The sequence below is a fragment of the Ruditapes philippinarum genome, unplaced genomic scaffold, assembly GCF_026571515.1.
Source record: "Ruditapes philippinarum isolate M1 unplaced genomic scaffold, ASM2657151v2 ctg2459_1_1_1_1, whole genome shotgun sequence".
NCBI lineage: Eukaryota > Metazoa > Mollusca > Bivalvia > Venerida > Veneridae > Ruditapes > Ruditapes philippinarum.
Window position 1 is genome coordinate 20,129 of NW_026854349.1, and position 21,186 is coordinate 41,314.

At 32.8% G+C, this 21,186-nt stretch overlaps 1 protein-coding gene across 1 annotated transcript in view; it reads right to left on the minus strand.

Annotated features, from left to right (window-relative positions):
• Positions 1–21,186, minus strand: part of LOC132739898 (inositol hexakisphosphate and diphosphoinositol-pentakisphosphate kinase 2-like) — a gene marked incomplete at its 3' end in the record, with an annotated part of 64,903 nt that overhangs the window by 19,074 nt on the left and 24,643 nt on the right. The window contains 2 exon segments of the mRNA XM_060727732.1: positions 15,205–15,330; positions 19,857–19,933. Of these exon segments, the coding sequence (XP_060583715.1) occupies positions 15,205–15,330; positions 19,857–19,933 (203 nt within the window).

Here is a 21,186-nt window from a genome sequence, read left to right on the forward strand (position 1 = left end):
GGAGTCAATCCAACTTATAGTGACAGACTTATACTCCGGACAAGGTTAAGGTGACGCCATCATTGCCGAGGAAAGTAACCCCTATGTCGCCTTTTCAAGGCAACACAAATAATATCAAAACAAATTAAAGCAGTTATAAGTTTCCCTTAATGTTTAATACGTTGCCCTGGATTCCATGCATTCTGGACCACACATCGCCACATTGTCCTATACACGTGTAACTAGAAAAAATCTCGGATGAAAGAATTCCGCAGTATAATAAAAGAAGGTTTTTCCCATTGGCAGAAAAGCAAACTGTTTATTTTCAAAGCAATTATGTTAAAATATGAATGTTTTGGAGTGTCATTTCGATTTCTTTCTACTTTATAATATTTTTGAAGAGGAATTTTGATATATTAGTATTAAGACAGTAGAGTTTATGTTATCTTCTTGAGGCCTGCTGCTTTAAGCTTTAGAAAGGTTGTTTAATATATTTTACAGAGTTGAAAAAACTGTTTACGGGGTGTGGTAAGAGATTGACATGAAATAGATAGCAAATTGATTGATGAAAGATACTTAAATACCTCTATTTCAGGTGAAATTATATCCAATGCAGGAAAATAGCTTAAGGAGAATATTGCAGCTTTAATGAGCCTTGAAAAAGTTTCTATATTAAGAAAAAAACAATATCACTGCAGCTCTGCAGCTCCACTAAAGCACTTAACAACTTACATATTTTTATAAACAACTAATTATATGTTTACAATCAAGTTTAAAACTAATTGATTCTTTTCTTTTTTTTTACATCCTTACATTATAGCTATAGCATTCCCTAATTTTCTTTTATTTTAATTTCATAACAGGTAGCCAAGTCAGACAGGGTGAAAACTCTAATGTTCATATGCTACATCTAAGGGAGGTAATAACAATAAAACTCCACTAGTTTTAGACAGACATATAGGCAGAATGAATACTGTCCCTTGAATTGGAAAATTTCTCCCTTAAATTTCCTCCTCACTGCCAAGAAATATATGTTATCAATTAACAAAATGAATAAATGGAAGATATTGAATGAGTGTAAGTAAGTTCAATACTGAATTTATTGAACAAGTTGAATAAAATTATATTATGTGAACCTTTGGCAAACAGGATATTATTTTATTCAACAATTTAGTCCAAAAAATTCAGCAAAAAAACTTACATGAATTCATATTTATAAAACACCTGAAAATGAAGACAATTTAAAGTGAAAAGGAGTCCTTTTCAAGAGGTGATGCATCACGATCTGCCCTGAGGACATCTGCCCTGTCCTCGCATCATAATAAAGTTACAAATTGCAATAAATAAAATTATATCTCAATGCAATACATATTTCACCTCCCAATGTATCGATATAGCGGGAAAGTATCGCAATACACTAAAAATATCTTCCAGGAATATATTAAGGACAAACTTATTTTTTGATAGACAGAAGAAAGAACAAGAGCTGTCACAGGAGACAGCGAAGCTCGACTAATAAAATACTGGACGCAGTAAGGAGGACAAAACTATGAAAGAAAAATCAATTATGTGTAATTACCTATTAAGTTTTAGTAAAAAAATAACATTTGTTAACATAAATTCCAATATCAAGGGGAATAATTATAGAAATAGTCATGCTAGAGTTATGGATCTTGCCACACAACATTTGTGTAATGATAAGAAATATATATTTGAAGTTTGAAGTAGATACCTTTAAAAGTAAAGAAGTTATTATATTTCTTAAAGAAAACCCTAAGTTCAAAGAGAGATAAATCTGTAAATATTGCTTCAAGAGTTATGAACATTGTCACATAAAATGCAATTAATGATAAGGTATAAGTATTTGAAGTTTGAGGTAGATACCTTTAAAAATGAAAAAGTTAAAATAAAAAATAACATTTTTCTAGTAAATAAATCTAAGTTTATGGGGAGATAATTCTTGCAATATTGGTGCTAGAGTTATGAACCTTGTCACATAAGATGTGGATGATGATTACGTAAATATATTTGAAGTATGAAGTTGATCCCTTTAGAAATAAATAAGTTAGAGTAAAAAATAATATTTTTTATGGAAAATTCTAAGTTCAAAGGGAGATAAATCTGAAAATATTGGTGCTAGAGTTATGAACCTTGTCACATAAGATGGGGATGATGATAACGTAAATATATTTGAAGTATGAGGTCGATCCCTTAAGAAACAAAGAAGAAACAGTAAGAAATAGTATTTTTTGAGGAAAATTCTAAGTTCAAGGGGAGATAAATCTGAAAATATTGGTGCTAGAGTTATGAACCTTGTCACATAAGATGGGGATGATGATAAGGTACATATATTTGAAGTATGAGGTTTATCCCTTAAGAAATAAAGAAGTATCAGTAAAAAAATGGTATTTTTTAAGGAAAATTCTAAGTTCAAGGGGAGATAAATCTGAAAATATTGGTGCTAGAGTTATGAACCTTGTCACATAAGATGTGGTTGGTGATAAGGAACATATATTTGAAGTTTGAAGTTGATACCTTAAGAAATGACAAAGTTATAGTGAAAAATATTTTACTGCACCAAAACTTTTATCTAAAATCTGGATGCGGACGCCGACGCCAGGGCGAGTAGGACAGCTCTCCATATACTTCGTATAGTCGAGCTAAAAATAGCTCGGATGAAAATAATGAACAAGCGCGACCATTATCATATCAGAGTCATCTCGGTTCCCGTTAAGTGTAGACAATGTCCACAATCATTTGAGCCGTGACACAACAAAACCAACATAATGGGTTTGAGACCAGCATAGATCCAGACCAGCTGATCAGGATCCATGCTGTTCCCTTACAAACCCTTTTACAAGTAGAGAAACCGATAGCGAACAGCATGGATCCTGATCAGACTGCGCAGGCTGGTCTGGATCCATGCTGGTTGCAAACGCACTATGTTGGTTTTGTCATGACACGGCTCATTTAACCAATCAAGTTTTATTTATTCCATATAAATGGGCTGGTGTTCTTTGAACTTGTTTATAATAAAAAAAATAATTAGAGATCTATATGTTTTCAAGAAAAAAAACAACTTACAAACATGAATTTGTAATTTTATTTATGCAGCTTTTAAAAGCCTTGAAAAAATCAATAGTTATTTATGTTTGAACAGAACCATTACTGCAGCTCTGCAGCTTTTAACAATAACATTGTACATTTACTGATTTATATAATCAACTAATTATATGTTTAAAATCAAGTTAAAAACTAACTTTTTTTTCTGAAAACATTTTTAAATCCTTGCATTATAGCTATGATAACCTAATTTTCTATTATTTTAATTTCATAACACTGGTAATAAGTCAAACAGGGTGAAAATTCTAACATATGCTACATCTAAGGGAGGTAATAACAAGCAAAATATTATCAATTCACAAATTATATAAAATTTAAGTAATAATGGCATAGAGATCCTGTATATTGTCAGGGCCAAAACACCATTTTTGGGGAAAGGGCCTCAGCCTTTTTCTTGGGGAAAATATGCGTGATTATGGCATACTTTGGGAAAAGGGGTCTCAAATTTAACACAAATTTTTAACAAGTTCTTCAAAATAGAACAGGCAAATACTAATAAGGCAGTAAAAAACCTTAATTCAACACCATCATTTAATTTTGTTCTAAATTCTATGGGAAATTTCAAATGACTGGGGAATTTTGAGGACCAAACTGGGGAAAACAGAGGCTAGTTAGAATTTAGGGAAGCAGCCTATTATTCAGCCTCTACAAAGAAGGGTTTCTTGGCTGTGTAATTGATATTACCACTCTTACAAGAAGTAATTTATGTATATTATTATGCAAATAAAACAAGTTTCAAACATCGAAGAATATGTAAAATATCTACAGCAAATATTTGTGGACATTGAAAGTAATCAATAAATTACATGTACAGTGAAAGTTGAGAAAACCGGACCGCTTTCGGACCGAGAGTTTTGTCCGGTTTTCTCAGCGGTCCGGTATTCTCAATGTCCCCTTCAGCTATTCAGGATCCTATAAACCGAGCAATGACTTACAAAGGATGCTGAACGTATACTAAGAGTTTTTGCATTTTCATGATCATGAGTAAGTATATTGCTAAATAAAGAAATGATAAAAATACTACACAATATCTTTTAATTGTTTTTGTCCCATTATTGCATATAAATACAATAAAATTTTGGATTTAAACAGCAGTAGCCTTATAACGATAAAGTCCGATTACACCCACATATGTTTAGAATTGGGTAGTGGATAATGATTTAACGAACATAGTTTACTTTGTTTGTTTATAATAATGCCCCAATTGTTAATATTGACTATACCATATTTGTCAGATATAGATTTTTAAAGTAGGTCTCTGCAAAGTTTCACTGTCTTTAACTTGTTTAAATTTGTCACTTAAAGACAGCTCTCGTCAAATTCTTTTAGGCCATGGAATAGAACTTAGCGCTGATAAATGTCGTTTCTGTTGCGTTGTCATTTTGGGAAATGAATATACAAAAAGCAACGCAGTATAATAATACTCTATTTTTCATTCATACTGATTTTAACTTATCAATTCATCGTGCATTTTGGCATCTATATAAAACGGTAACATCTATACCTTACAATGAATCAAACTGTGAAAAGAGACATAATTAACAAATCAGATAATTATTGTTGCGTTACCGCTCAGTTAGCGTATTAGACACAACCAATTAATAAGTACAAAAAGTAATTCACACCTTCGTTGTCCGGTATTGTCAGGGTAATTGTCTATATAATTAACTTTGTAGTCCCCTATCAACCGTCCGATATTCGGTTTTTACAGATTCCGGTATTGTTAATGTTTAATACAATAGTTTAAAGAAGGGAAAATTTGGGACTGAATTATTTGTCCAGTATTACGAGAGTTCCGATTTTCTCAGCGTCCGGTTTTCTCAAATTTCACTGTATATGCATTCATTTCTTATTGGAAAATTTGACTTTGAATTTATAGAAAATAAATTTCTAATTACCTCCCTTTATTTACATGACATGGTAAATTCGGTAATATCTTTACAAATAATGCTTATTGGAACTTACAATACTGACAAATCTGACTTTGAGCATGTGTATGAAATAAAACCATAAAAAATTGTGTTACAGGATCTTTAATGCATGTATTTTCTGACAGGACACCTGCTTTTGTTCACATTTTTCATCATTTCTAGACATTTTATTAAATAGTCTAAATTATTGATATATAATATTTATTATTATATAATCTATAAATAGCTTCGAAATGCCTTTCCCTGATTGGCTAACAAGCAACTTTTTGTAAAAAATAACAGGTTAATATCAGAGTATATTCACTGTTCCTAAAAATAGATTTTAGAGTATATTCACTGTTTTTTCTTCTAAAAATAGATTTTCTGGAAATCCCCCGAATAACGCGAGACTATGGCGTGACCTAATGCCAAAATTGTTGTTATTATTCAGAAAAAAATGTTGAGTGACTCGTAAATAAGAGTCAAATTAGTCTATTTTGGTTACCGTCTTAACACTTTAAAGAACAATACAAATTTAATAGCGTGTCAATGCACTCACTCAAAAGAAAGAGCCAAAGTAGACAAGCTGAAAAATAATGATATCCGTCGTATGCAATGGCAAATTTGATAAGCCATATAAAAGCTATTTATAAATTATATAATAAAACAGATATGTACTTTTTAGCTGTTGAATATGATGTGATATGTACTATCGCCTCGGTCAATTACTTTAATACTTTCAGTTTCATGCAGAATTATAACAATTGCAAGAATATGGCATAATAATAGCTTCAGCAATTTTATGCTTCCAAAAATGTTGTCATAAAGGACTGCAGCTCTGCAGCTAATTTAATTGAAACATATATATATAAAGAACTTATCATTACGTTTGTCTGGGTTTAAACTAATGGTATTTTTTTCTGAAAACATTTTTATCTCACTTTTTTCATAGCTATGGTTACCTAATTCTCTATTATTTTAATTTCATAATAGATATTCAAGCAATATAGGTTATACCACATCTAAGGGAGGTAATAACAATGAACTCCACTAGTAATGAATATTGTCCCTAATTGAATCAGAAAATACAAAAAGGGCCTTATTTCTTTCTGCATTTCATTAAGCAGACTTGTTATAGGTATTAGTTACACCTCCCACGGTCTACATAAAGCATACATATTCTTTCTGGGGTTTACTTGTTACAACAACAGGGAAAGAGATTGTGATAGGAAAGTCATATTCAGATAAAATACTTTTTTCTGGGTTTGATATTGTTAGGACAGGGAACGTGTTTTAATTTTTGCCCATGATACAAAACAGAAAAAATCATTCATACAAATTAGATACCCTCTTGTTTCGATGCTCTTTCTATTACTTATCCTAGGATTTACAAGTTGTAGGAATTAGCATGCCACTGAAATGCTTACTGCACTCCCTCCTCTCAATTTAAATATAGCTCTGTGACTTTATCAAATAGACAAAACTAGAACTGCCACTATCATGGCGTGAATACCCCCGCATTGCACTTTGTCAGAATCAACAGTGGCCATTTAGAGCTCAAGGACAACCTCCCTGCCAAATCTGAGGTTACTGAGCCAGTGCATTGCTAAGTTATGTATTCTACATGATTCAAATGTGAAAATGTCAAAATCAATACACTGCGGACAGGCATTCTTTAGCAATTGAGAAGAAAAGCATTTTTTGTCAAGGTCCCTGTGCCCTTGACCTTTGATCCAGTGACCTCAAAATCAAAAGGGGTCATCTACTAATCATGACTAACCTCCATTCCAAATATGAAGACTGTGGGTCAAAGGCATCTAAAGTTATTGGGCAGACAAGCTTTTATAGTCAAGGCCCCTGTGACCATGACCTTTGACCTGGTGACCTCAAAGTCAATAGGGGTCATCTACTAATCTTGACTAACCTCCATGCCAAATATGAAGACTGTGGGTCAAAGGAATCTTCAGTTATTGGGCGGACAAGCTTTTTAAAGTCAAGGCACCTGTGACCTTGACCTTTGACCTGGTGACCTCAAAGTCAATAGGGGTCATCTACTTAGCATGATTAACTTCCATGCCAAATATGAAGACTGTGGGTCAAAGCAATCTTAAGTTATTGGGCGGACAAGCTTTTTGAAGTCAAGGCCCTTGTGACCTTTGACCTGGTGCCCTCAAAATTGATAGGGGTCATCTACTAATCATGATTAAATTCCATGCCAAATATGAAGACTGTAGGTTAAAGGAATCTTAAGTTATTGGGCGGACAAGCTTTTTGAAGTCAAGGCCCCTCTGACCTTGACCTTTGACCTGGTGACCTCAAAATCGATAGGGGTCATCTACTAATCATGAACCTCCATGCCAAATTTGAAAACTGTAGGTCAAAGGAATCTTAAGTTATTGGGCGGACAAGCTTTTTGAAGTCAAGGCCCCTGTGACCTTGACCTTTGACCTGGTGACCTCAAAATCGATAGGGGTCATCTACTAATCATGACTAACCTCCATGCCAAATATGAAGACTGTAGGTCAAAGGAATCTTAGTTATTGGGCGGACAAGCTTTTTGAAGTCAAGGCCCCTGTGACCTTGACCTTTGACCTGGTGACCTCAAAATCAATAGGGGTCATCTACTAATCATGACTAAGCTGCATGCCAAATATGAAGACTAAAGGTCAAAGGAATCTTAAGTTATTGGGCGGACAAGAAAAAACCGACGGACAGCCGGACGGACTGACGGCCGGACGGACGTAACAACCTGATTCCAGTATACCCCCCTTACAATTTTGTTGTGCGGGGGTATAACTATCAATTTTTCAAGTGCACGGCATTACTGGCTCCACTCAATAACACTGTTACATCATTTTTAAAGCTGCATTTAATAAATATGTAGAGACATTTTTCGCAGTGGACCTTAAAAACCCAAGCAGTCTACTGTATTATTAATCTTTTAAACAGTATTGTTGTAAATCTAACCAAACCATGTTCAGAAATTATGATTTTTATCAAATACTCTATAATCAAATACAATATGTTTCAGGGCCGACAGCCCATGGGTAGCCAAGTTATTGATTGGAAACCGTTTTTACCTACAAGGTCAATATGACCTTTACCTTTGACCCATTAACCCAAAAATCAATAAATGTCATCTACTGGTCATGACAATTCCATACTAAGTTTGAAGAAGCTAGGCCTAAGGGTTCTTTAGTTATTGATCAGAAATCATTTAATCTACCAACCGGCTGACTGACATACTCTCCAATCAACAGAAGGATGGCAAAATAAAAGCATTTCTATGAGATAATGGGCATTCAAATTATAATATCTCAAACACATTTATCATATATTAAATCTAATTTTACCAAAAATTATCTTACATTCAAAAGAATAACCACAAATAAATTAGTCATTAAGCACGTTTTGCATGCAGATGCCACTTATAACAAATGAAAGGTTGTTTTTTCTGATAAATTCTAAAATTCTAAACTTATATTGATATTCAGTAGGAATGGAACATTTTTTTTCCATCAAACAACTCATCAGATTCATGAGAAGAAGTTGTCACTTTTAAAGTATAGGATAAAGTTTATTAGTACCTATTTACAAAATTAAATTAGTCAGGCACATCGCAGCCACGCGAACAATTTAATTTTGTAAATACGTACTAATAAAGTTTAACCGGTTTAGTGTTTTAAATTATTTTTACAAAAAGTCATTTTTTTGTTTTTTGTTTTTGTTTTGGAATTTACGTCACATCGACACAGTATAGGTGATATCGCGACATTCCAGCTGTTCTGGTGGAGGAAAACCCCAGGTGTCCTTCTGTGCATTATTTCAGGCACAAACAGGCACCTGAGTAGAACCATCGACGTTCCATAAGCTAGCTGGATAGCTTCCTTACAAAAGTCAATTTACTAGACTAAAATTCTTAAATGTTTGTCTGTTGCGACAAAGACTGAAACGTCTGGTCGAATCAAAATAAATTGGATAACAAATAAAATTGAAATGATTTAAGTATACTTAAAATAAATTCAAGACAATATGTGCCAAGAATATTGGTACAAATTGTATAATGTTCGAATGATTTTGAGGACAAACTGTTTTGCAGTGATCTCCCCTTACAGGCCGTAGCGTAACCGGTTTGTTGTACTTGAGTGAAAACCCCCTCTCTGATAGTGGGCGTGGTTTAGGCTTTGAAACTTGCAATTTAATGATTCGACAACTTCACAAGTGATATTGTTCAAAGTTGTCCTGGTTCCCATTTACCCGTCAACGAAGACTAAATGCTAGCATATGGAGTATAATATCAAATTAAATATGACAATTTAAGGCGGAGCCTAATTTCAACAGAGGCGAAGCAAATATAGTATTCTAATCCCTTAAAGCTCTGTGACATGTTGCGTATCAGAAAAGCTTTTTTTATTAGAAAAATTAAAAACAGTGTGATTTTGTTAAAACAAAAAAATACCGGTACACAATATCAGGACGGTACACAATATCAGGACGTAGATTTCCCCATTGCTGTATGGACAAATGCATATCTACTAGAAGCCGCTTGCAAGCGGCCTCTAATAATATGCAAAATATACCCTCATTTTCGGATATTATCATTAATATTGGTTATTTGATAGAATTTCAAGCTCCTGTGATTATATCAAAATCAGGGGGTTTTGTCTGGTATTCTACTCATATTCATGAATGCTTTTGAGCCAAACAGGCTTTAAAAAAATCAGTTTTTTTTTTTTTTTAATGGTTACTGCAGCCCTGCAGATGTTTAGACAAGTGTGGAGATTTGAGTAACATTTGTATATTATAACTTTGATATATGTTTTTACGTTTGGTTTTTAAGTAATTAGTATCTTTTCACAAAACATTTCTGTAACATTTTTTTTATCTTTGTTTATTTAATTCTCATTTGTCTTCATTCATTAACAGCTTATGATGTCCAATATGGCAATAACTTAAACATTTACAATATTAAAGGGAGGTAATAGAATATATACCATATCAATAATATCCCAGCACAATAATCCTAAAAGAAACAAGAAACTTAAATTTGTCTCATCATTTTTGTTTAAGAATAACATTTTAACTTGAAGTGATATTTTAAACCAACAATAAATTAATCATTAATTGAACCCCCCACCCCACTGTTCCAAGAGTATGACTCAAAGATATTGTGCTATTTTGTTTCTGGGCAATATCTTGGCTGACCCAGAACTAAATATCTCAGTATCTAGCTTTGGCACATCAATATATTTTGACTAGGTATATGCATTACTGTTCCAGTTTGTTCCATTCGTCTTTGAGAGACTTTTCTTATTAGAGGGACTACACTTGAGGTTTTTTGACATGATGGGACTGAAAATATCTTTTCCAGATAAATGTACCATTTGATGTAGGTTAAGACCACTAATCTTTGTCATAATCACGCACACTGTTTTTCCAGGAATATTATTAAAATTGTAAAAACAGTGACCAAAACTGAAAAGCGTTTAAACGCTTTTCACTCAAATTAGGCTCAGAAAAGCATAAAAAAACGATTTTCAATTTATTTCAAAATATATTTCTTAACTATCTTTGCATATAATTATAACTGTTTAAAGTGCCCCAGCTCATTTATGTAAGAAATTTAAATGTTATGTTTTTAGACTTTTAAACCTCAGTGGAGTCCCTTTAAGACTGGACATGGTATAAATCTTGCGTCTCTATACTGCCTACGTTTTCAGTATACCCCAGATAGACGGATACCAAAGTCCATGGGAGCTGCATCTGGGATTTTTGGTATTCATTCTGCAGGTGTTATGTAATTCACTTTGCGTTTGGGTCATTATAGCAGTATGACTAGAGACTGAGTCTTGATGGAATACCATATCATTCTCTCTTCTAGTAAAAAGTTGCGAAACATTCATTTTTGTGAGAAACAGCTTTCGAAACTTTGTCTATGTAATATTTTGCATCCACTTTTACTCCTTTTATATACATGTAGATGTCTTGCCATAACTAACCGCATCCCAAACTACAAACTCCAGTGCAAATGCATCTTGTTTTACAAGCTTCAGTTTGTAGCAAACAAAGTGTCAACCATAACTATTGCCCATATAAAACAATTGGCCTCATCTGTGGTGTTAATGCTTATAAAACATAGCCTCATCTGTGGTGTTAACGCTTATAAAACATAGCCTCATCTGTGGTGTTAACGCTTATAAAACATAGCCTCATCTGTGGTGTTAACACTTATAAAACACAGCCTCATCTGTGGTGTTAACGCTTATAAAACATGGCCTCATCTGTGGTGTTAACCATTTTTCCATTTCCCACAGTTAATATGGAGATATTGAAGCCATGATTAGGCAAATCATTTCAAAATCTGGGTCTCACTAAGCCTATGAACACAGCACTTTTTCCGGAGTTTCGCTTTTAGAATTTTTGCTATTACTCTGTTGACAGTGCCAAGAGACACCCCACACTTAGCTGACATTTCTTTTTGTGTGGGAGGATTTACAAACATCATATATTACGGATTTTCAGTGTTCGAAATTAGCAGTAATCCTATAGCCCCTGACTACTAAATTTCTCCTCGGGCTACCAACTTTTCACAGTAACAATCCCGACCAAGCGACTGTATTTTCAGGGGCAATATAAACAACTGTTTTGAACAAATAAATCGTGCTAGTGAAATTTCTTTTGGGCTAGTCAATATTCCATTGTGGTAGTCCGACCAGCCTAGTGGATTCAAATCCTAATGTCTAACTCTGAATTTTACGTTCAACGTCAGCAGTGGCTGCTGTGCAATGTTTGTTGATTTTCTGTTGGATGTTCAGATGACCCAAAGGCAAAGTTTCACATTTAAATATAAAAAAATTAAAGTACTTCAGATTTCTCAAAAAATGAGGTTTCTGACTTACATAGAACACCTTATTGAAATTTATAATTTGTAGCTTTAAAAGCCTCTAAAAAAGAACCCCTTTAATCAGGAGTTTTTAAAGTGGTTACTGCAGCGCTGCAGCTAATTTAAACAGTAACTATTTCATTGTTTAATTGTATATAAACAACTAATTATATGCTTACAATTGGGTTACAAGTAATTATAGAAAAATTCTGAAAACATTTTTTGTCATTCCATTCATAACTATGTTTACCTAATTCTCTGTTATTTTAATATCGTAACAGTTAATGAGGTCATATTGGATGAATATATAAACGCACCCTATATCTAAGGGAGGTAATAACAACATTTATTGAGCTACAGTTGCATAAATCATGTACACAGGCTTCTTTTAAGTTTGATAATTCTTTTAATATTCAATTCCAACAAAATTTTCAGCAAATGCTACACACTGCAATCCTGATTACAGACCATCATTCTGATTTAGGCTTAAGCGAATTCACAATTGTAATAGATAAGAATAGAAAACGGGGCATATAACAGGAGATTTGCAATACATTGCAAAGTTAATCAGCTGTTTTAATCTTGTGATTAAAATAGATAAAATTTAAAGGGATTATCGTTTTTGATTTATTTAGTTTTCATTAAAATTAAATTAAATTATGCAACTTGTTAAGAAATGATTACATTGGATTTATGCATCATGTAATTTATTTATGTACATTACATTATTAAGTACTGATGATTATTTACAAAGGTGAGTGAGGAGTTTTGCCTGCATTTAAAACATTTAACATAATACTGCAGTATGTACATTTGAGCCTTATAAGCTTTCAAAAATGTTATACTTTTAATATAAGCCTGCACTGCAGCACTGCAGATGCTAGAAAAAACATCTCATGTAGAAGTAACATTTGTATATAAAGACTTTTGTATTTGTTTTTACAGTTGGTTTTTAAATAATTAATATCTTTTCACAAAACATTTCTATAACATTCTTTTATCTTTGTTTATCCAATTCTAATTTGGCTTAATTCATTAACAGCTTTTGATGTCCAATATGGCAATAACTAAAACATTTACATTATTAAAGGGAGGTAATAGAATATCCCAGCAAAATAAGGATATTTATCAATTTTGCCAAAAAAAGAATTAAAAGAAATCTGAATCTCATCATTTATGTTTATGAATAACATTTGAAGTGATATTTTATAACAAAAACACATTAATTGACACCTCCCCAGCCCCTGCCCTTTCCCCAGTATATAAGTACTACCATTTTCTCTTCCCCTTGGTATGTGGAGCCGTCAGGTGAGCTCAATAGGTAGAGCGTTGGACTGTGGATCAAGCAAACCAAGTTCGATTTCCAGACAGCTCAAGTCACTTTCGTTACCACTGATCCTAAATCTTTTCTACGGTTATTGGCAGTGAACCTCTGCTCTGGTATGTACAGATGTTTCAAGTCTCTTGCGAAAGTGAAGGCAACTAGTACTGGTAAACTGCTTGACAGCCTGCCCAGGAACAATACGGTGGTTGAACTGTGCTCTGGTGAATTCAATGTGGCTTACTGCTATGATTCAGAGTAAAAACTACCAACACCACCACCACCTCCGCTTTGTATGTTCACACTGTTCAGAGGCAAAGGCATTGGCAAAGGATTTGAAGCTAAGCCTATGGAAAACTGCATGTACCTTATTTTACTATTTTTGCACTCACAATATTCCCCCCCTCTCTCTCATTTTGCCTGCCACCATCCTGACTGAATTGGTGAGGAGTGGCCCTTCAAAGTCAGGGAGGACAAAGAAGAATTCAAGAGTGAGTGGGTCCACAGTACACAGTGATTGACTAAAAGGCAGGCACTTTGCTTTGCATGAACATCCCTTATCAGGGCATGGCCTACTTCATTATTGTCCAAGGTAACTGTAAATTTAGGTGCTTAATAACCACTGTACTGAGACCTACTTTCTTGTTTAAAATTTCTTTTGCTAATACTCTATGGAAATTGTTCCGGGATAAATGACCGCCACTATGTGCTTGAAAATAAAACCTTTAAGGGCAAAAACAGAAAGTGTCTGGGCTCCATACTTGCTACTTGAAAGCTCCTTTTTTGTGTCTTAATGGGTAGATGAACTGTTATGTAAGTTAGACAGTAGACATACATAAATATTACCAAAAATAAGGCATTTCCCTACATTCATTCATTATTTTTTTTTAGTATTAAAGACTTCAATTTGCAAATTCTTAAAAAAGGAAAGTTACCGTGATTTAACTTTTTATTTTAACTTTTTATCACCTTTTGCAACTCCGTAAAAAAGGAATTGCACAGCAATGCATATATTTTGAAGGGACGTCAAATGCATTATACAAATATAGCGTAAAGATGTGCTAAATGTTAGTGTTACACTATGGGCAAGACAATGAAAAATGATTATTTTTTTCACTTTAAACAGTCTCTTTTTTGGGAATGTGATAAACAGAATATTCGGTAGGTTCATTACTAAATTTTTTGAATTTGTTGAACAAAGTAATATTATGCTCGCCAGGAGCATGCATAATATAAGTTCAACTTCTTCAATACATTCAGTATTGAACCTATGCTCAATTAATATTCTCTACAACAGCTTTGCTTAGGAAATAAATGTTTCATGGTGTTTTGAAAAAACAAACCTGAATATCTGCATAACATCTGACTTAAATTTTTATGCACATTAAAAAGATAAAGGTAAACTTTTGTTTTAAAAATATTCAACCTTTCACTACATACTGCATTATGTTAGTGACATTTGGTGTTTTTTGATTGGTCAAGCTCAGCTGAATTGGCTATACATCTGACTTTTATAATGGTCATCGACCAATAATTGATAATGAAGAACTGTAATGTTCAGGATAAAATATTAAACAACTACCTAAAGTATTAAAGACTGCCCACTCTTTATATATATTGAGTGCTACCAATACAATCCCAGGGATATTTATGGAATTTTCTGTGAGTCATCTGGTTTTTTGATTATACCGTACACATGACCTAGACTATAAAACAGAAAACAATCATGGCCAAAATCTAAAGCTATTTTGACTTTGACCTGTACATCCACCATTTACAATTAGATGGGCACAAAGTCACTTTAAATTAACTTGTTCAAATTCTATTTTTAGAAAAAATATCTCGTAAAATCTATTTTTAGGAGATTAAGATAATTATGCAGACAATTAACTGTGAGACTGCAATAATAAGCAATAAACATACAGGTGGCAAAACCTTTAGGTTTCAGAAGTTTAAGGGCTAAAATATGTAAATTTCTTTTATATTACCTTGTCCACCAGGGTATAGCGTCCGAAATGCTTTGCCAAGGTCCTCCGCTTGATATTTGCCAGCAGGAGTTAGCTCCCCTCCCCATTTCAAAATCAACACTAAAGAGGGCTCTTTTGGATATTCATCTTTAAAAAAAAAGAAAGGTATTTTATATTAGATGGACAACAATCAATGATTAATCAATTACACGTATGTACACAATATATGAAATAAATATTAATATAGACATTATACTTTTAATGAAGATGACGTTTTATTATAGTAATTTATGCAACTGTAACACATATAGAGCTAGAGATTAACAATTGACATACACAATGTATATCACAAGCCAAAACAAATATTGTACTGGTTACGGTTGTCTTACTGTAACGCTTTCCGCCAAAAAATTCTAACATCCAATATTGTAATATTTCGGTTATTTTCGGAACGTTATTTTTCACAATCTTCGGTATTCGATAATTCGTAACCATTTATTACCTGAATGTACTGAGTCTTTAGTACATAGCAATTGTAAATAATCTTTAACGAAAGATTTTGAAAAAATAACTTTTCTGGAAATAACAAATATTGGCCGATCTGAAAAATTTTTTGGTGGGAAAGCATTAAAGTAAGACTACCTTAATGAGAAGTTGTTCAGGTTAATTGCTACTATTTTTAACGGCCAATGGTACATAATTTTATAATTGTTGGAGTATATAAGTTAGCTTTTGAATTTGGTCAATCAAATTATACATTTTATAAAAATGGTCAGTGTTAAATTATTAACAAGTCCTACTGGATGTTGTATAATAACATACTCGTATACAAGATACAATAATATATCAATGTGTGTAATATCCATGAATGGAAGCTATACCAATTTGATGATTATCTTTCCATTTGACCAAGAAAGCTATAAACTAATTTTGGTAATTATCCCTTACATTGGGCAAATCAAAATAAATATAACCAAGTTTGGTGATAAGCTTACATTGGGCAAAATAAGGTATATGTTCCAAGTTTGTTGATAATCCTAACATTTGGCAAAGTAAGGTATATTATGTTCAAAGTTAGGTAATAATTCCTTTAATGGGCAGAGGAAGGCATACAGTGTATGTTCCAAGTTTGGTGATTCAGCTTACATTGGGCAAAGTAAGGAATAATTATGTTCAAAAGTTGGTGATTATACTTACATTTGGCAAAAGAAGCAAGTATACTAAACTCTTTTATTTACGTTAATGAACAAAATTTGACCAGAATGTTGAGATAGGCACTGTTGATGTCATATTCAAAAATATTCTGAGCCTAACACTTTAAAGCTAATGTTGACCCTTTTGCCCTTGTCAGTTTGTAATAGCATTCTATAAATAAGTCACATATCAAGATCCACAGTATAAATAAACACAATGTGCTAATATAACATATCAGTAAAACAATACACATATACAATTCAGGAAAGCATATAAAATCAGGAAAACACAAACACAAGAAAACACATATAGATTCAGGAAAACACAGAAACAGAAAAACAAAAGTTTGTACATAAAAAGGGCAAAACATTTAACCAAAATATTAATATCAATACATAGGATAACATGTTACAAGATATAATGAGTAAAGAATTTACAATATAAACTTTAAGTAGATTTAACCTTATCAATATTATACCATGTAAATGTACATGTATATCATGCATTAGGCAATAACTAGCATATGTGAGTCTTTCAAATCTATGTCCTTAAAAGATAATATATTCTCAAAAAAAAAAGATATTTCTTTTTTGCTATAGATTTTAATATTCATAATTGTTCAAAGCCTGAAAGGTTTATCCATGCAGTCTGACCAGGCTAGTGGGTAGCTTGTTTTTTGTATTTTGATATCCTGAAATCCCTCTAAACTTTGAATGGACTGTTCCAAATTCATAGCAGGATAAGTCTATTACACAAATTAGGAGGGTTAAGGGTAAAAAAATAATTTCAAAACAAATCACATTCCTTTTTTATACAGATTCAAGACTATTTAAAGCACTGATCTATCCCACCCCTCCACAAGCCTTGGGGGCTGTGCATGCATTATTATAGTCATAGTTAAAACATGGTTGGTTTAAACGTATTTATTTCAGCTCGATTGCGAAACAAGTTCTTCACGACATGCAACTTATATCAATCACTTTCAATCTGCTTCCTCAGGAACAAACCAATACTAGTGTCATATGAAGAAACATGGTGGTGACGCAATTTGGGCTCGAACCTATGATCCACCGGTTGGAAAGCAGACACCTTAACCGCTTGCCCACTGCTCCCTTTTAAACATGTTTGAGACCAAAGTATAGCAAATGTTGATGGACCTTGAGTGAACAAGCATTCACTTTTACCCTGTCCTCATCCACTTCTGAATATATTTATATTTTATTTATGACTGTTAATAGGTAGCATAATTTATTTATGACCGTTACAAGGTAGCATAATTTATTTATGACCGTTACAAGGTAGCATAATTTATTTATGACCGTTACAAGGTAGCATAATTTATTTATGACCGTTACAAGGTAGCATAATTTATTTATGACTGTTACAAGGTAGCATAATTTATTTATGACCGTTACAAGGTAGCATAATTTATTTATGACCATTACAAGGTAGCATAATTTATTTATGACCGTTACAAGGTAGCATAATCCTTGTCAAGGGTTTGGCAAAACTTGTAACTTTAGAGTTGTTTGTTTCATTTTAAGCCTTTTCCCAACAGTATTTCAGTCATATAGGCGGGTAGTTTCCTAACCATCGTTCCTGGAGAGTTACACCAGTGCTAGACTACCTTCCTCCGCACTGAACAACCAAAGCATCACCCGGGAATTGAACCCACACCAGAGAGGTAACTGGATTAGAAATTCATTGACTCTTACCCCTTAACCATGGAGGCTGAGTCAAGGTTTTTGCAAAACTTGTAACTTTACAAGTACCATAATATTATAACAAATAAAATGTGGGGACATGTTTTTTTTTCATGAGATATGATAATTATGTATTTAAAGTAATATTTTGACAGTTACAAAAACCAACATACAAGAAAAGATAACTAAAGAAAAGTCAAGAGAGGAATAAAAAAAATTTCCTTTAAAAACTAAAAAACCAATAAACATGAATATGGTAGCTGATTAAAAGGAATGAATATTATAAAGATATATAGGGATATTCTATTCATGAACATAATATATTCAGCTAATTTTAGTGCAAATTATCAAAATTAACAAGCAATTATCATAGTATTGCAAGCAATCCATAAGTCCCCTACCGGTTAGAACCCCAGCAACATTCTGATGGGCCATTGGCCATTCAATTTTACCAGTGAACGAATGACATGAATGAACTAAATCTTTTGAGTTCTAAGTTTGTCTATATCACAGTAATGTGTTAAGTTTCCCGATCTAGTAAGGAAATTATGTTTATACAACCTTGTCATATTATTACTATGTGGGATTTTAAAGTAAATCCTATAAGGAATGAAGAAGTTGGAGTGAAAAGTACCAATTTCTCGAAAAAAATCTAAGTTCAAGGTGGACATAATTCTGGAAATAGTCTTGCTAGAGTATTTAACCTTCTCAAAAATGTTGAGTGATAAAAAGAAACATATATATGAAGTTTGAAGTAGATACATTAGGAAATAAAGATTTAAAAAAAGAAATTATTTTTTTCATAAAAATTCTTAGTTAAAGGGAGGTAATATTGATAATTTTTGTGCTAGAGTTGTAAACCTTGTCACATATGATGTGGTTGATGACCAGAAACTTATATTTAAAGTTTGAAGTAAACACCTTAAGAAATAAAGAACTTATAGAGAAAAAGCTGAAAAATTCAAATCAGAAATCTTGAAATTCAGGCTATTTGTTGCCATAGCAACCAGAATTTTCCACATAGGAAGAAAAGAAAAAGATGTGCATAATCTTCAGACTGCCATCTACCCATATTTCAAGTTCCATAAAAATATTTTCAGTACTTTTTGAGTTATCACTGGATCCAGTTTATGTGTTAAATTTGCCATATTTTCAGACTATTTGTTGCCATAGCAACCAGAATTTTCAACATAGGAAGAAAAGAAAAGACTTGAATATCTCCATACTGCCATCTATCCATATATCAAGTTTCATAAAAATATATTTTCAGTACTTTTTGCATTATCGCGGGATCCAGTTTTGTGGACGGACGGACTGACAGACAGACTGACAGACAGACAGACGGACCGACAGACGGACGGAGGGTAAACCTAAAGTCCCCTCCGGTTAAACCGGTAGGGGACTAATAAATCTACACTAAAGATTTGAAAGGAAATTTAAGGTTATAAAATATCAAATGTACATCATTCTAATGTACAAAATTTGATACTGGCCTATATGAATCAACAGGAAGACTTAAATGGGGCTGTAATCTTTAGTTTTGCTGTAATTTAATAACATATATTAACAAATCTAACCATATAACAAAATAAATAACACTCTGAACTGGTTCAAAGTTACAATAAAATCTCAAAGTTTAATGTTAATTAAAAAATCAGTTTAAATAAATCATCCAGAATCGAAAAATAGCAAAAATGTTAAAAAAGGGGACATCACTCTGGGTTAATTCAGCAGTAAAGCCAGACTTACAGCCCCTTGAATGTGTAGCATACAAACCGTCACTGGAAGTGGCCGGCCGGCCATATGGTTGATATTTCAACTGAATTTTTCTATTAATGCCCGAAAACTCGTACCTATAGAAACAAACCTTAAATGCTTGAGATCATTGACACTGTAAGCGCAGAGAAAACTTAAGCTATGAAGCAATGACAGGAAGGCTTAATTCTGTTATAGTTTGTGCAGTTTTCTTTTATTTCCTGTGCCCGATTATGTTTTTATAGAATTGTAAGAAATAACCTTTAAATCAGGATCTGATTTTTGCTCCCAGAAATTTATAGAAAAAAATGTCATGTAATGGCAGCATTCCGAAAAGAATTTCATAAAATATTACATAAATCCTTTCTTTTTTTATAAAACACTGTATAAAAGAAAACATTTATCAATATTTTACATAATAAGACACAGTTCATTCCAGAAAACCTTATTATAAGTCCAGTAAAAGTATATTAAGAAAGCGCATGCACAATGGTCAGTATTGCAGAAGTTGAAGTGCAAATGAAAAACAACAGAAACAAATGCCAGAAAAAAAAAATAAATAAATAAATCAGCAGCTTCAACATTTTTTCATTTTGTAATGTCCAAAGTCAGTTATAGCAGTTGTTCACTGTACCCTTGATTTATTATTATTTATAGCTGTGAAAAATGGAGGTTATTAAGTTGTTGTTGTTTTTTTCCTCAAGATATTGTTGATTACTCTTCATACTGGAGGTAATAAGTCACCATTGATTTCCTTGTTAAAAATCTGTACAAGAATTTCATTTCTCTTCTAAGTTCTAAAGAAACTACATGTATTACTATAAGGAAAACCAAATAACATATACTTTCTTTAGCCTTATTAATCGAACCAATTTTACAGACTTTTTTCCCTGCTGTCAAACCAACATATCCCCTCCAGAATTATCTCGATGTCTCTTTGACAAGTCTGATTAGTTGGACTTACACTTTTTTGTTCAACAATTTCTTGGGATAAAAATGTACATTATATGCACAAGTAGCAACAGACAGAAGAAGTGTTTCTATACATACCAATAGTATACAGTACGCTCAGCGCGGCTTTTTAAAAACCCGCGTGACCCCGCGGATGAGGTTTACCGCGGACGAAAATTTGCTCAGAATATGTATTCGACATCAAGATAAATCATTGTCGTCGCAACTTCATGGTAGTGAGAAACTTGAAGTCAAATAATGAAAAATTCGGCATATGACATTTATGAAAAAGATACTACAACAATTTATATGCCAGCTTTTGTTTCTTATTTAAAAACTTTGAAAACGTAACCCTCAACAATTTTTTTCAGGCAATTTTCCAGGACGTCTCTTTCAATTG